This window comes from Phyllobates terribilis, unplaced genomic scaffold, assembly GCF_046119375.1.
Source record: "Phyllobates terribilis strain yellow unplaced genomic scaffold, ASM4611937v1 Scaffold_12__6_contigs__length_324123572, whole genome shotgun sequence".
Taxonomy (NCBI): domain Eukaryota; kingdom Metazoa; phylum Chordata; class Amphibia; order Anura; family Dendrobatidae; genus Phyllobates; species Phyllobates terribilis.
Genome location: NW_027362772.1, coordinates 288058588 through 288076370, shown reverse-complemented (window position 1 = coordinate 288076370; position 17783 = coordinate 288058588). Strand labels below are relative to the sequence as shown.

Sequence of the window (17783 nt, the reverse complement as noted above, 5' to 3'; positions counted from 1 at the left end):
CGTTCCTACATCATAATACTGCCATATGGTACCTACATCATAATACTGCCATATCGTTCCTACATCATAATACTGCCATATCGTACCTACATCATAATACTGCCATATCGTTCCTACACCATAATACTGCCATATCGTACCTACATCATAATACTGCCATTTCGTACCTACATCATAATACTGCCATATCGTTCCTACACCATAATACTGCCATATCGTACCTACATCATAATACTGCCATATCGTACCTACATCATAATACTGCCATATCGTACCTACATCATAATACTGCCATATCGTTCCTACATCATAATACTGCCATATCCTACCTACATCATAATACTGCCATATCGTTCCTACATCATAATACTGCCATATCGTACCTACATCATAATACTGCCATATGGTACCTACATCATAATACTGCCATATCGTTCCTACATCATAATACTGCCATATAGTACCTAAATCATATTACTGCCATATCGTACCTACATCATAATACTGCCATATCGTTCCTACATCATAATACTGCCATATCGGTCCTACATCATAATACTGCCATAACGTACCTACATCATAATACTGCCATATCGTACCTACATCATAATACTGCCATATCGTTCCTACATCATAATACTGCAATATCGTACCTACATCATAATACTGCCATATGGTACCTACATCATAATACTGCCATATCGTTCCTACATCATAATACTGCCATATCGTACCTACATCATAATACTGCCATATCGTTCCTACATCATAATACTGCCATATCGTACCTACATCATAATACTGCCATATCGTTCCTACACCATAATACTGCCATATCGTACCTACATCATAATACTGCCATATCGTACCTACATCATAATACTGCCATATCATTCCTACCTCATAATACTGCCATATCGTACCTACATCATAATACTGCCATATCGTTCCTACATCATAATACTGCCATATCGTACCTACATCATAATACTGCCATATCGTTCCTACATCATAATACTGCCATATCGTTCCTACATCATAATACTGCCATATCGTACCTACATCATAATACTGCCATATCATTCCTACCTCATAATACTGCCATATGGTACCTACCTCATAATACTGCCATATGGTACCTACATCATAATACTGCCATATCGTTCCTACATCATAATACTGCCATATGGTACCTACATCATAATATTGCCATATCGTTCCTACATCATAATACTGCCATATCGTACCTACATCATAATACTGCCATATCGTTCCTACACCATAATACTGCCATATCGTACCTACATCATAATACTGCCATATCGTACCTACATCATAATACTGCCATATCGTTCCTACACCATAATACTGCCATATCGTACCTACATCATAATACTGCCATATCGTACCTACATCATAATACTGCCATATCGTTCCTACATCATAATACTGCCATATCCTACCTACATCATAATACTGCCATATCCTACCTACATCATAATACTGCCATATCGTTCCTACATAATAATACTGCCATATCGTACCTACATCATAATACTGCCATATGGTACCTATATCATAATACTGCCATATCGTTCCTACATCATAATACTGCCATATCGTACCTACATCATAATACTGCCATATCGTTCCTACATCATAATACTGCCATATCGTACCTACATCATAATACTGCCATATCGTTCCTATATCATAATACTGCCATATCGTACCTACATCATAATACTGCCATATCGTTCCTACACCATAATACTGCCATATCGTACCTACATCATAATACTGCCATATCGTACCTACATCATAATACTGCCATATCGTACCTACATCATAATACTGCCATATCGTACCTACATCATAATACTGCCATATCGTTCCTACATCATAATACTGCCATATCGTACCTACATCATAATACTGCCATATCGTTCCTACATCATAATACTGCCATATCGTACCTACATCATAATACTGCCATATCGTTCCTACACCATAATACTGCCATATCGTACCTACATCATAATACTGCCATATGGTACCTACCTCATAATACTGCCATATGGTACCTACATCATAATACTGCCATATCGTTCCTACATCATAATACTGCCATATGGTACCTACATCATAATACTGCCATATCGTTCCTACATCATAATACTGCCATATCGTACCTACATCATAATACTGCCATATCGTTCCTACACCATAATACTGCCATATCGTACCTACATCATAATACTGCCATATCGTACCTACATCATAATACTGCCATATCGTTCCTAAACCATAATACTGCCATATCGTACCTACATCATAATACTGCTATATCGTACCTACATCATAATACTGCCATATCGTTCCTACATCATAATACTGCCATATCCTACCTACATCATAATACTGCCATATCGTTCCTACATCATAATACTGCCATATCGTACCTACATCATAATACTGCCATATGGTACCTACATCATAATACTGCCATATCGTTCCTACATCATAATACTGCCATATCGTACCTACATCATAATACTGCCATATCGTTCCTACATCATAATACTGCCATATCGTACCTACATCATAATACTGCCATATCGTTCCTATATCATAATACTGCCATATCGTACCTACATCATAATACTGCCATATCGTACCTACATCATAATACTGCCATATCATTCCTACCTCATAATACTGCCATATGGTACCTACCTCATAATACTGCCATATGGTACCTACATCATAATACTGCCATATCGTTCCTACATCATAATACTGCCATATGGTACCTACATCATAATACTGCCATATCGTTCCTACATCATAATACTGCCATATCGTACCTACATCATAATACTGCCATATCGTTCCTACACCATAATACTGCCATATCGTACCTACATCATAATACTGCCATTTCGTACCTACATCATAATACTGCCATATCGTTCCTACACCATAATACTGCCATATCGTACCTACATCATAATACTGCCATATCGTACCTACATCATAATACTGCCATATCGTACCTACATCATAATACTGCCATATCGTTCCTACATCATAATACTGCCATATCCTACCTACATCATAATACTGCCATATCGTTCCTACATCATAATACTGCCATATCGTACCTACATCATAATACTGCCATATGGTACCTACATCATAATACTGCCATATCGTTCCTACATCATAATACTGCCATATCGTACCTACATCATAATACTGCCATATCGTTCCTACATCATAATACTGCCATATCGTACCTACATCATAATACTGCCATATCGTTCCTATATCATAATACTGCCATATCGTACCTACATCATAATACTGCCATATCGTTCCTACACCATAATACTGCCATATCGTACCTACATCATAATACTGCCATAACGTACCTACATCATAATACTGCCATATCGTACCTACATCATAATACTGCCATATCGTTCCTACATCATAATACTGCAATATCGTACCTACATCATAATACTGCCATATGGTACCTACATCATAATACTGCCATATCGTTCCTACATCATAATACTGCCATATCGTACCTACATCATAATACTGCCATATCGTTCCTACATCATAATACTGCCATATCGTACCTACATCATAATACTGCCATATCGTTCCTACACCATAATACTGCCATATCGTACCTACATCATAATACTGCCATATCGTACCTACATCATAATACTGCCATATCATTCCTACCTCATAATACTGCCATATCGTACCTACATCATAATACTGCCATATCGTTCCTACATCATAATACTGCCATATCGTACCTACATCATAATACTGCCATATCGTTCCTACATCATAATACTGCCATATCGTTCCTACATCATAATACTGCCATATCGTACCTACATCATAATACTGCCATATCATTCCTACCTCATAATACTGCCATATGGTACCTACCTCATAATACTGCCATATGGTACCTACATCATAATACTGCCATATCGTTCCTACATCATAATACTGCCATATGGTACCTACATCATAATACTGCCATATCGTTCCTACATCATAATACTGCCATATCGTACCTACATCATAATACTGCCATATCGTTCCTACACCATAATACTGCCATATCGTACCTACATCATAATACTGCCATATCGTACCTACATCATAATACTGCCATATCGTTCCTACACCATAATACTGCCATATCGTACCTACATCATAATACTGCCATATCGTACCTACATCATAATACTGCCATATCGTTCCTACATCATAATACTGCCATATCCTACCTACATCATAATACTGCCATATCGTTCCTACATAATAATACTGCCATATCGTACCTACATCATAATACTGCCATATGGTACCTATATCATAATACTGCCATATCGTTCCTACATCATAATACTGCCATATCGTACCTACATCATAATACTGCCATATCGTTCCTACATCATAATACTGCCATATCGTACCTACATCATAATACTGCCATATCGTTCCTATATCATAATACTGCCATATCGTACCTACATCATAATACTGCCATATCGTTCCTACACCATAATACTGCCATATCGTACCTACATCATAATACTGCCATATCGTACCTACATCATAATACTGCCATATCGTTCCTACATCATAATACTGCCATATCGTACCTACATCATAATACTGCCATATCGTTCCTACATCATAATACTGCCATATCGTACCTACATCATAATACTGCCATATCGTTCCTACATCATAATACTGCCATATCGTACCTACATCATAATACTGCCATATCGTTCCTTCACCATAATACTGCCATATCGTACCTACATCATAATACTGCCATATGGTACCTACCTCATAATACTGCCATATGGTACCTACATCATAATACTGCCATATCGTTCCTACATCATAATACTGCCATATGGTACCTACATCATAATACTGCCATATCGTTCCTACATCATAATACTGCCATATCGTACCTACATCATAATACTGCCATATCGTTCCTACACCATAATACTGCCATATCGTACCTACATCATAATACTGCCATATCGTACCTACATCATAATACTGCCATATCGTTCCTAAACCATAATACTGCCATATCGTACCTACATCATAATACTGCCATATCGTACCTACATCATAATACTGCCATATCGTTCCTACATCATAATACTGCCATATCCTACCTACATCATAATACTGCCATATCGTTCCTACATCATAATACTGCCATATCGTACCTACATCATAATACTGCCATATGGTACCTACATCATAATACTGCCATATCGTTCCTACATCATAATACTGCCATATCGTACCTACATCATAATACTGCCATATCGTTCCTACATCATAATACTGCCATATCGTACCTACATCATAATACTGCCATATCGTTCCTATATCATAATACTGCCATATCGTACCTACATCATAATACTGCCATATCGTACCTACATCATAATACTGCCATATCATTCCTACCTCATAATACTGCCATATGGTACCTACCTCATAATACTGCCATATGGTACCTACATCATAATACTGCCATATCGTTCCTACATCATAATACTGCCATATGGTACCTACATCATAATACTGCCATATCGTTCCTACATCATAATACTGCCATATCGTACCTACATCATAATACTGCCATATCGTTCCTACACCATAATACTGCCATATCGTACCTACATCATAATACTGCCATTTCGTACCTACATCATAATACTGCCATATCGTTCCTACACCATAATACTGCCATATCGTACCTACATCATAATACTGCCATATCGTACCTACATCATAATACTGCCATATCGTACCTACATCATAATACTGCCATATCGTTCCTACATCATAATACTGCCATATCCTACCTACATCATAATACTGCCATATCGTTCCTACATCATAATACTGCCATATCGTACCTACATCATAATACTGCCATATGGTACCTACATCATAATACTGCCATATCGTTCCTACATCATAATACTGCCATATCGTACCTACATCATAATACTGCCATATCGTTCCTACATCATAATACTGCCATATCGTACCTACATCATAATACTGCCATATCGTTCCTATATCATAATACTGCCATATCGTACCTACATCATAATACTGCCATATCGTTCCTACACCATAATACTGCCATATCGTACCTACATCATAATACTGCCATATCGTACCTACATCATAATACTGCCATATCGTTCCTACATCATAATACTGCCATATCGTTCCTACATCATAATACTGCCATATCGTACCTACATCATAATACTGCCATATCGTTCCTACATCATAATACTGCCATATCGTACCTACATCATAATACTGCCATATCGTTCCTACACCATAATACTGCCATATCGTACCTACATCATAATACTGCCATATCGTACCTACATCATAATACTGCCATATCGTTCCTACATCATAATACTGCCATATCGTACCTACATCATAATACTGCCATATCGTACCTACATCATAACACTGCCATATCGTACCTACATCATAATACTGCCATATCGTTCCTACATCATAATACTGCCATATGGTACCTACCTCATAATACTGCCATATGGTACCTGCATCATAATACTGCCATATCGTTCCTACATCATAATACTGCCATATGGTACCTACAACATAATACTGCCATATCGTTCCTACATCATAATACTGCCATATCGTACCTACATCATAATACTGCCATATCGTTCCTACACCATAATACTGCCATATCGTACCTACATCATAATACTGCCATATCGTACCTACATCATAATACTGCCATATCGTTCCTACATCATAATACTGCCATATCCTACCTACATCATAATACTGCCATATCGTTCCTGCATCATAATACTGCCATATCGTACCTACATCATAATACTGCCATATCGTACCTACATCATAATACTGCCATATGGTACCTACATCATAATACTGCCATATCGTTCCTACATCATAATACTGCCATATCGTACCTACATTATAATACTGCCATATCGTTCCTACATCATAATACTGCCATATCGTTCCTACATCATAATACTGCCATATCGTACCTACATCATAATACTGCCATATCGTTCCTACACCATAATACTGCCATATCGTACCTACATCATAATACTGCCATATCGTACCTACATCATAATACTGCCATATCGTACCTACATCATAATACTGCCATATCGTTCCTACATCATAATACTGCCATATCGTTCCTACATCATAATACTGCCATATCGTACCTACATCATAATACTGCCATATCGTTCCTACATCATAATACTGCCATATCATACCTAGATCATAATACTGCCATATCGTTCCTACATCATAATACTGCCATATCGTACCTACATCATAATACTGCCATATTGTTCCTACATCATAATACTGCCATATCGTTCCTACACCATAATACTGCCATATCGTACCTACATCATAATACTGCCATATCGTTCCTACATCATAATACTGCCATATCGTACCTACATCATAATACTGCCATATCGTTCCTACATCATAACACTGCCATATCGTACCTACATCATAACACTGCCATATCTTTCCTACATCATAATACTGCCATATGGTACCTACCTCATAATACTGCCATATCGTTCCTACATCATAATACTGCCATATCGTTCCTACACCATAATACTGCCATATCGTACCTACATCATAATACTGCCATATCGTACCTACATCATAATACTGCCATATCGTTCCTACATCATAATACTGCCATATCGTACCTACATCATAATACTGCCATATCGTACCTACACCATAATACTGCCATATCGTACCTACATCATAATACTGCCATATCGTTCCTACATCATAATACTGCCATATCGTTCCTACATCATAATACTGCCATATCGTACCTACATCATAATACTGCCATATCGTTCCTACATCATAATACTGCCATATCGTACCTACATCATAATACTGCCATATCGTTCCTACATCATAATACTGCCATATCGTACCTACATCATAATACTGCCATATCGTTCCTACATCATAATACTGCCATATCGTTCCTGCATCATAATACTGCCATATCGTACCTACATCATAATACTGCCATATTGTTCCTACATCATAATACTGCCATATCGTTCCTACATCATAATACTGCCATATGGTACCTACATCATAATACTGCCATATGGTACCTACATCATAATACTGCCATATCGTTCCTTCATCATAATACTGCCATATCGTTCCTACATCATAATACTGCCATATCGTACCTACATCATAATACTGCCATATCGTACCTACATCATAATACTGCCATATCGTTCCTACATCATAATACTGCCAAATCGTACCTACATCATAATACTATTATATCGGTTCTCTGCTTCTCTTGATCACAGATGAAGCCCCCGTTCCTCCACCTGACTGTCATCCCACCTGCCCCGCCATGTCCCCAGACACCTCCTGGGAGGACCATCTCTTGGAGCAGCAGGACCATTTGGAGAAGGAAATGGAGGAAGCCAAAAAAATGATATCCGGATTACAGGTGAGTCAGAGGTGGAAAAAGCTAAAATCCTGCCCCCTGCAGTCAGTAAAGTGTACTGCCCTATACAAGATTCCTACTAATGATGAGTGAGCACTAAAATGCTCGGGTGCTCGTTGCTCGGGTCGAGCACATTGGAATACTCGAGTGCTCGGTTCGAGTAACGAGCCCAATGTAAGTCTATGGGAAACTCGAGCATTTTTCAGGCGGCTCCCCCCGGCTGTCTGCAGAGGGCCTAAAAATTGCCCAAATCGATGGGAACAGTGCTCAAATGACATGGAAACAGCATGGGGAAGACCCCTGGAAGCATTTCTGACTCCCAGGTCACTGCTGTCAACAATGTTGTCAGAGTATTACGCCACTTTTACGGACTCACAATAAAACATACCGAAACGAAACCAAAATGGATTTTCCTGGGAAATATGTTAAGGAACATCCTTTCCAGTTTAATGACTTGTATATAAGGCAAAATAAATAACCAAAACCAAAAATATTCCTCCACACCTTGGGCTATGTTCACACATAGTGCTTTTGATGCGTTTTTGCACTTTTGCATTGCTTTCAACCAAGACAAATGCATTCACCAGGAAATGTCATTTTAACATTTTACAACCTTATCTGGCCATGTGGTGTGTGACACATCATCAGACACATGCATACAGTGCTGAAAAGACATGGGAACAGCATGGGGAAGACCTCTGGAAGCATCTCTGACTCCCAGGTCACTGCCTAAAAGTGTGCCCATCATAAATGATCCTTGGCGCATGCGAAGATGCCTCCCGCCATGCACCTGTCGTTGCAGACTTGCAACAATCACTGTCCACGTCCTTGTCCCAGTGCAGCGTTCAGTTGTCCCTATCCTTGGAATGCAAGCGCAAGTATGCAGCCAGCCACCCACCCACTCACAGGCTGCAATACTATGCTGCCAAATTTTTGACAGCTGCTTGCACTTGAAATGTGGCCTTTTAGGCTTGTGGAGGCAGAAGCTGTCCACAATCTTATGGCGGCGGCGACTGGGTGTCCATACTCGGTCCCCAGCCGCCACTATTTCTCCCGGTATCGTCTCCGCCTTCCACAAGCACGGGTCCCACAACATTACCCGTGCCCTCCCCAGTGAACTTACTGGGAAGGACCGCCTAACCACAAACACGTGGACTGGTGAATGTGGCCAGGGACGGTACGGAGCCAGTCCACAGCTTTTTTTGCTGAGTTGTATTTCACCACAGCCATATTCTTTACCTCGGTGAAAGGACAGGCATAGAGGGAAACCGTATCTACTCCAGCTGTCATTTCTCCGTCACCAGGTTTTGCCCATTGTCACACACGACCATGCCTGGCTGCATGTTCTGCAGTGAGAGCCACAGATCAGGCTGCTGTGTTACAGCTTTCAACAACTCTGCAGCGCTGGGTGGTTTGTCATCTAAGCATTAAGCATGTTATCTTCAGCACAGCCTGTTGCCTGTAACGGGTCTGGGAGGTGGAACCTCTGAGCTACTATACAAAGGGGCAGTCCTTGTAAGGAAGCGGGTGGCTCCCAGGGGAGGCGGGCAGGTAGACACGGCAAGTGACAGGAACAGGTTTGAGGAGAGATACATGGAAGGAGTTAGGGATCCGCAAGTTGGCCGGGAGTTTCAATTTATAGGCCACCGGGTTGATTTGTTTGATAACTTCCAGTGGGCCGATGAACCGAGGCCCTAACTTGTAGGAAGGAATCTTGAGCCGGACATATTTGGACGAGAGCCAGACTTTATCTCCAGGACAGAATTGGGGCGGATCCAGACGTCTTTTGTCAGCCTGTTTCTTCATCCGCTCGGAGGACTGAAGAAGTGCGGATCTGGTACTCTCCCAAATGGAGGAGAATTCGCTAGCAAGAGATTCCGCGGCCGGATTATCCACCGAGGCGGAGACGGGAAACGGGATCCGAGGATGTTGACCGTAGACAATAAAAAACGGGGATTTGGAGGAAGACTCGCTCTCGTGATTATTATAGGAAAATTTGGCCCACGGTAAAAGGTCCACCCAGTCGGAATGGTGGGCATTAACAAAGTGCCGGAGGTAACTGGTTAAAATTTGGTTGATCCGCTCTACTTGACCATTGGACTGTGGGTGATAGGCAGAGGAGAAGTCCAAGGTGACCCCCAGCAGTTTACACATGGCTCTCCAGAAGCGAGAGGTGAACTGAACTCCTCGGTCGGATACCATGTGGAGAAGGAGACCATGGAGACGGAAAATATGATGGATAAAGTCTTTAGTCAATTCAGATGCAGATGGAAGACCCGGCAGGGGAATGAAGTGAGCCATCTTAGAGAAGCGGTCAGCGACCACCCAAATGACCGTACAACCAGCAGAGACAGGGAGATCCGTTATAAAGTCCATGGCTATATGCTGCCACGGGGCAGCAGGTATGGGAAGAGGCAGAAGGCGGCCGGCTGGTAGATGTCTAGGAACCTTGTTGCGGGCGCAGGACGCACAGGCTGAGACAAAGTCTATTACGTCCTTGTGCAGGGTAGGCCACCAGTAATGCCGGGTAATAAGCAGGAGGGTCTTTTTCTGGCCAGCATGGCCAGCTAGCTTAGACGAATGTCCTCAGTGTAGGACTTTCTCATGATCAGGTACTGTTACAAACGTCTTACCAGGTGGAAGACGATTTAGATCCACGGGAGCCACCAGCATTACCTTGGTGGGGTCGATGATGTGCTTTGGCTCCTCCTCTAGATCGGAGAACAAAAAGGATCGGGACAAGGCATCAGCTTTGATATTTTTAGTCTGCCGGGCGAAAATGAAGAATGAAATCAAAGCGGGCGAAGAACAAGGACCACCGGGCTTGGTGCGGGTTAAGTCTTTGGGCACTCTGGAGATAAGCCAAGTTTTTGTGATCCGTGTAGATTATTACCGGGTGAAGAGCCCCCTCGAGCAGGTAACGCCACTCCTCCAGTGCCAACTTAATGGCTAACAATTCTCGGTCTCCTATAGAATAATTGCGCTCAGATGAGGAGAAGAGTTTGGAGAAGAAGCCGCAGGTTACCATTCTTCCGGATGACGACTTTTGGGTGAGCACCGCTCCGGCTCCGGAGGAGGAAGCGTCTACTTCTAAGAAGAATTTGTTGTTGCTGTCCAGACGGTGCAGCACAGGAGCGGAGGAGAAAGCTTGTTTCAAAGACAGGAAGGCCTCCTCTGCCTCAGGCGGCCATTCTTTGGGATTAGCGCCCTTACGGGTGAGCGCAGAGATAGGGGCAGTCCGGGAAGAGAAGTGCGGAATGAAGAGGCGGACGTAGTTGGAGAAGCCCAGGAACCACTGGATAGCCTTCAACCCCTCCGGTCGGGGCCACTTCTGGATGTCAGAAAGTTTCTCAGGATCCATTCGTAGACCGGTCTGAGAGATGATGTAGCCCAGAAATGGAAGCGAGGGCTGCTCAAAGAGGCACTTCTCAAATTTTGCGTAGAGGTGGTTTTGCCTGAGCCTGAGCAAGACCTGACGAACGTCCCTCCGGTGTGTGGGGAGATCCGGAGAGAAGACCAAGATGTCGTCCAGGTATACCACCACGCAGGAGTAGAGAAGGTCACGGAAGATATCATTGACCAACTCTTGAAAGACGGCGGGAGCATTACAGAGACCGAAGGGCATTACGAGGTATTCATAGTGGCCATCCCAGGTGTTGAATGCCGTCTTCCATTCATCCCCCTGACGGATACGAACCAGGTTATAGGCCCCACGGAGATCCAGCTTGGTGAAGATTCTAGCACCCCTCAGATGGTCAAATAATTCAGGAATGAGCGGAAGGGGGTATTTATTCTTCACCATGATCTGGTTAAGGCCTCTATAGTCTATGCAGGGACGAAGTGAGCCGTCCTTCTTTTTAACGAAGAAGAAGCCTGCTCCCGCCGGGGAGGTAGATTTCCGGATAAATCCCCGGGCCAGGTTCTCCTCGATATATTCAGACATGGACCGGGTCTCAGCAGCGGACAAAGGGTAGATACGCCCTCGGGGCGGAGTAGCGCCAGGTACCAAGTCGATAGGGCAATCGTATGGTCTATGAGGAGGTAATGTCTCTGCTTCCTTTTTATTAAAGACATCAGCGTAAGACCAATAGGGTACCGGCAGGCCGGGTAGATTGGCTGGGGGAGGAGAAGGACGGGCAAGGCGAACGGGAACTAAACAAGTCTTATGGCAGTCCTGTCCCCAGCGAAGGACTTCTCCGGTTTGCCAATCAAGCACGGGTGCATGTCTCTGGAGCCAAGGTAGGCCAAGCAAAAGGGCATGAGAGAGTCCAGGTAGAACATGAAAGAAGATGCTCTCAGAGTGCAGCATTCCCACCTGCAGAGTTATGGGTTCGGTGATAAGTTGGATGGGATGCGGTAAGAGACCCCCGTCCACGGAGGCGACAGATAAGGGTTCGGCCAGAGGTTTGGTGGGAATGCAGTATTTCTCTACCAGGGACTGAGAAATAAGATTTCCGGCAGCTCCAGAATCAAGTTGAGCTAGTTCAAAGTAACGGTTCTCCCCGCAGATGATAGAGACCGACAGCATCAGAGATGGAGAGGGTTTATTCTTGTCTAGGACGACCTCTCTGAGCGATCCTAGACACAGGCGTTTCCCGACCTCTCCGGGCAGGAACGGATCCGGTGCTCCTTGCTGCCACAGTAGAAGCAGCTCCCCTCGGCACGGCGTGACTCTTGATGGGTTTTGACCATCTTGGTCTGGTCGACCTGCATAGGCTCGGGTGAGTGCGCCTGGGGAGTAACAGAGGAAGTGACGGGATTCTGGAAGGTAGGAGCAAGGCGAGGAAACCTCCTCTCACGGGTGACCTCTTTGGTACGCTCCTGGAACCGGATGTCAATCCGGGTGGCAAGTGTTATTAAATCTTCGAGAGTGGTAGGAATGTCCCGACCGGCAAGTTCATCCTTAATCTGGCCGGATAGACCTTCCCAGAAGACGGACACCAGGGCGTCGTTATCCCAGGCAAGCTCAGAAGCAAGGGTACGGAACCGTATGGCATATTGGCCCACGGTGAGACTCCCTTGACGGAGGCGTAGCAGAGATGAGGCGGATGAGGTCTTTCGTCCTGGTTCGTCGAAGACTTTCTGGAAGGCTGTGAGAAAGGCTGGCAGGTTGGACACCAGGGGGTCTCCTCTCTCCCATAGAGGATTTAGCCAAGCCAGCGCCTCCCCAGTGAGATGGGACATGATGAAGGCCACTTTGGCTCGGTCGGTGGAAAACTGGTGTGCCAAAAGTTCGAAGTGCAGGGTGCACTGGTTAATGAAGCCTCGTGCCTGACCGGGATCTCCACCAAAACGAGGCGGGGCGGAAAGGCGGGGACCGGGAAGGGATGCCATGGTATTGATGGGCAGCGGCGCTGCCGGTGTAGTAGTTGTGCGAGTGGAAGCAGCTCCTGACGAGGCAGTCAGTGTGTCCAGGCGGGAGTGAACACTACGCAGGTGGCCCAAGATGGAGTCCTGTTGGGACCTCTGACGGGAAAGTTCATGACATAGGTCCGAGAGCGAGGGAGATTGGGTGCCACCGGGTTCCACGGCCCGAGCAAACTGTAACGGGTCTGGGAGGTGGAACCTCTGAGCTACTATACAAAGGGGCAGTCCTTGTAAGGAAGCGGGTGGCTCCCAGGGGAGGCGGGCAGGTAGACACGGCAAGTGACAGGAAGTCTCTGGGTAGAAGGGCAGGTGGTCACGGCAAGTGACGGGGAAAGTCTCTTGACAGGCGGGTGGTCACGGCAAGTGACAGCAGGGTAAGAGTCTCTAGACAGGCAGGTGGTTACGGCAAGTGACGGCAAAGCCTCCAGGTAGGCTAGCAGGCGGGTAGCAGGTGAGCGCTCCCAGGTGAGCGGGTAAGAGTCTCTCGGCTGGCTGGCAGGTGGTCACGGCAAGTGACGGCAGAGCCTCCACCGAACGTTGGATAGCGGCCGGCAGAGTCCTCACCAGCCGGTCGACCACCACCCTCTCCACCATCTGGGCTGGAGTCAAAGACTCAGGCTGGAGCCACCTCTTGACCAGCTGCAAAAAGTCATAAGCCTGAGACCGGGCGGGTCGGGTCTCCACATAGGCCCATGAAAATACATCCTGAGCCCTCACGTATGTATTGACCCCCAGTCGGGCAAGGATCTCACCTTTGAGCTTCTGATAGTCCTGGGCGTCCTCCCGACTGAGGTCGAAATAGGCCTTCTGGGCATCGCCGACCAAAAATGGAGCCACCACTTCCGCCCACTGGCCGGCTGGTAGGTTTTCCCGCTCTGCTGTGCTTTCGTAGACGGTCAGGAAGGCTTCCACGTCGTCCTTCGGTCCCATCTTCCTCAATGTTGAGCGAACCTTGTCCCGGGCTTCTCGACGTTCTGGAATCAGTGTTGCGGCCGTTTCTCGCAGGGCAGCAATCTGTTGCAGCAACAATTCATTTGTTTTTTTGCTGCTGCTGGTACAGTAACTGCTGCTGATTATGCTGCTGGTCCCGCTCCTACAGTTGCCGTTGGAGACTCTGGTGCTGCTCCTGCTGTTGCCATTGGAGACTCTGGTTCTGCTTCTGCTGTTGCCACTGAGACTGCAGCTTCTGCTGGGTAAGTACCAGCTGCTTTAACAGCTCCTCCATTTTGTCCACGGGGTGGGGCTGAAAGGTGGCAGGCCGGTTTGTAGTCATGCAGCTGCCGGTGGGGTATGCCTCAGTCACTATGCCCGCATTCTCCACCAAGCTGTAAGGTGGCGATGTTCACACCGTGCAGTAACTGAGGCAGTGACCCAAGCAAGTCCAACATAAACAGCTTTATTCAGCTACTCACGGGTAAACAGAAAAGTCCTCCGGTTCTCAGCCGGGTTAACACGAGTCCATAAACAACGGTTGCTGGGGACAACGGCCGCGCCGGGCCGCTCCGAGCCTGACAGGTGCAGAGCCTTCCCAGGCGTGGTTCAGCTATACACCGTTCTGCCAAGTTTTCCTGCTATGCTCCTAGCAGGTCCCAACACTGTACAACACTAATCCTTAGTGCTGGGTTTTTAAAGGACCTGTGGCAAGAGCCACTGGAAAACCCAGGTTGGAGGGAGGAGGCCGCCCCACTGCCTTCCTGTAGCCTCCTCCAAGAAATGAAGGCCCTGCCGGGTTTTACTTAATCTGCCTTAGCCAGGTAGTCTGACCGCAGGTGTGTCTGTGACTGCAATGCACTCCAATGATTTTAATAGGTCTCTGTACACATTCTGGGGATATATAACGTCCTTCGTATACGATCCCAGTCACTGCCTCACAGCAGTGAGTCCATCGGCTGACCAATTTTAGGAAAAACCCCACTAAGAATTTAAAAACACCTAGATCAGGGCCACAGTAAAGACAAATTCTCATTAGAAAGGAGAGGGTCTCCCATAGTGTTAGCCTATGCAGTGAATGCAAGGACTGCCAAAAATTGGGGGGGCACTCCAATGCCCCTTGGAAGAGACGTGGAGGAGGGCCTCATAAAAAAATGTTCCCATTAGAAAGGAGTGGGCCTCCCATACTTGTAATGCCCATGCACTAAGTGTATGGGCTGACAAACATTTACCCCTGGGGGGTATACATGAACATACTGTATAATTTTTTTTATTTTTACGGGCATCATAAACACCCTTTAAAAAAATTATGTGGGTGTTGCATCACGGACCACTGTCACCCTGGAGATATGGTGGTGGAGGATGAGGAGAAAGAGGAGGACAAGAGCAAATAGCCAAAATCAGGAAGCGTATACCCATGTCTGGGTGTAAAAAGGTGCATAGGAATATACCTCCCAAGAAAAGACACTGGATTTGAGATTATGTTACGCTGCTATCATTTGGTGGTGTTAAGAAGTCTGGCCCAATCCAGCCCTTGTTCATTTTCATAAGAGTCAACCTGTCAGCATTTTCAGTTGACAGGCGGATGCGCTTATCAGTTATAATTCCACCAGCGGCACTAAAAACCCGCTCTGATAAAACGCTGGCGGCAGGGCAGGCCAGGACCTCCAAGGCATAGAGAGCCAGTTCATTCCACGTATCCAGCTTGGATACCCAATAATTATAAGGCACAGAGGAATCACGGAGGATGTTGGTACGGTCAGCAAGGTACTCCCTCAGCATCTTCCCAAACTTTGCACTCCTTGTGAGAGTACCCCGCACTTCAGGGCCTATGCTATGGGAGGGTCTGAGAAAACCTGCTGGCCTGGCAGGTGGTGCAAACTCCCTTTTTGAGGTTATCGGCAGAGTCTTTAAAAAACAACCAGACTCGGGAAGACCTAACAGTTGTACTGGCAACTTACTTCGTATTGGTGTTACGGGGAACGGTTGCCTGCCTTCTGTCTGTGGCCACCACACTGCTTCTTCCTGCCTGTTGGGGTGCTCTGCCTCCCTCCCCCTATGTGCTGCTGTCCTCGCTCTGCTTGTCCTCCTGCCAGGTTGGATCAGTTACTATATCAGCCACCACCTCGTCTTCCACTTCCGCACTCTGGTCCTCCTCCTGACTTTCTGGCAATTGTGTCTCATCATCGTCCACCTCTTTGGAAACTTTCCCACCGTCGCCTTCGTGTGACCGTGCCTGCTCGAATATTTGGGCATCGCTATACGTGATCTCCGCTTCAAGTGGACAGGGCGAGAGGCCCGAATCTATAAATGGGAAAGTAAATAGCTCTTCGGAGTATCCAAGTGTGGGATCAGTTGTCACTGGGCACTCGGCATGGTGGGAGGAAGGATGATCAGGGTGAGGAATATGCGGTCCAGACTCATGGCTACTGAGACTTGACCGTGTGGAAGACAGGGTGGTGCTGGTGGTGGCTAAGTGACTGGAAGCATTATCTGCTATCCAACTAATAACCTTTTCACACTGCTCTGGGTTCAATAGTGGTGTGCTGCGGTCCCCTATTAATTGGGACAGGAAGTTCGAGCGAGAAGATGTGGGTGTTTGTTGTGGCACAATTTCAGCTTGCCCACGGGCTTGGCCTCTGCATGCACCATTACCCGCTCTGATAAAACGCTGGCGGCAGGGCAGGCCAGGACCTCCAAGGCATAGAGAGCCAGTTCATTCCACGTATCCAGCTTGGATACCCAATAATTATAAGACACAGAGGAATCACGGAGGATGTTGGTATGGTCGGCAAGGTACTCCCTCAGCATCTTCCCAAACTTTGCACTCCTTGTGAGA

The 17783-nt window shown here is 45.2% G+C and overlaps 1 protein-coding gene across 4 annotated transcripts in view; it reads left to right on the top strand.

Moving 5' to 3' along the window:
* DIXDC1 (DIX domain containing 1) overlaps positions 1-17783 on the top strand; it is a 190007-nt gene that overhangs the window by 129539 nt on the left and 42685 nt on the right. For all 4 annotated transcript variants that reach the window (XM_073657127.1, XM_073657125.1, XM_073657126.1 and 1 more), the window contains one exon: positions 8505-8650. In XM_073657127.1, coding sequence (XP_073513228.1) covers positions 8505-8650 — 146 coding nt within the window. The remainder of the gene's footprint in view (positions 1-8504; positions 8651-17783) is intronic.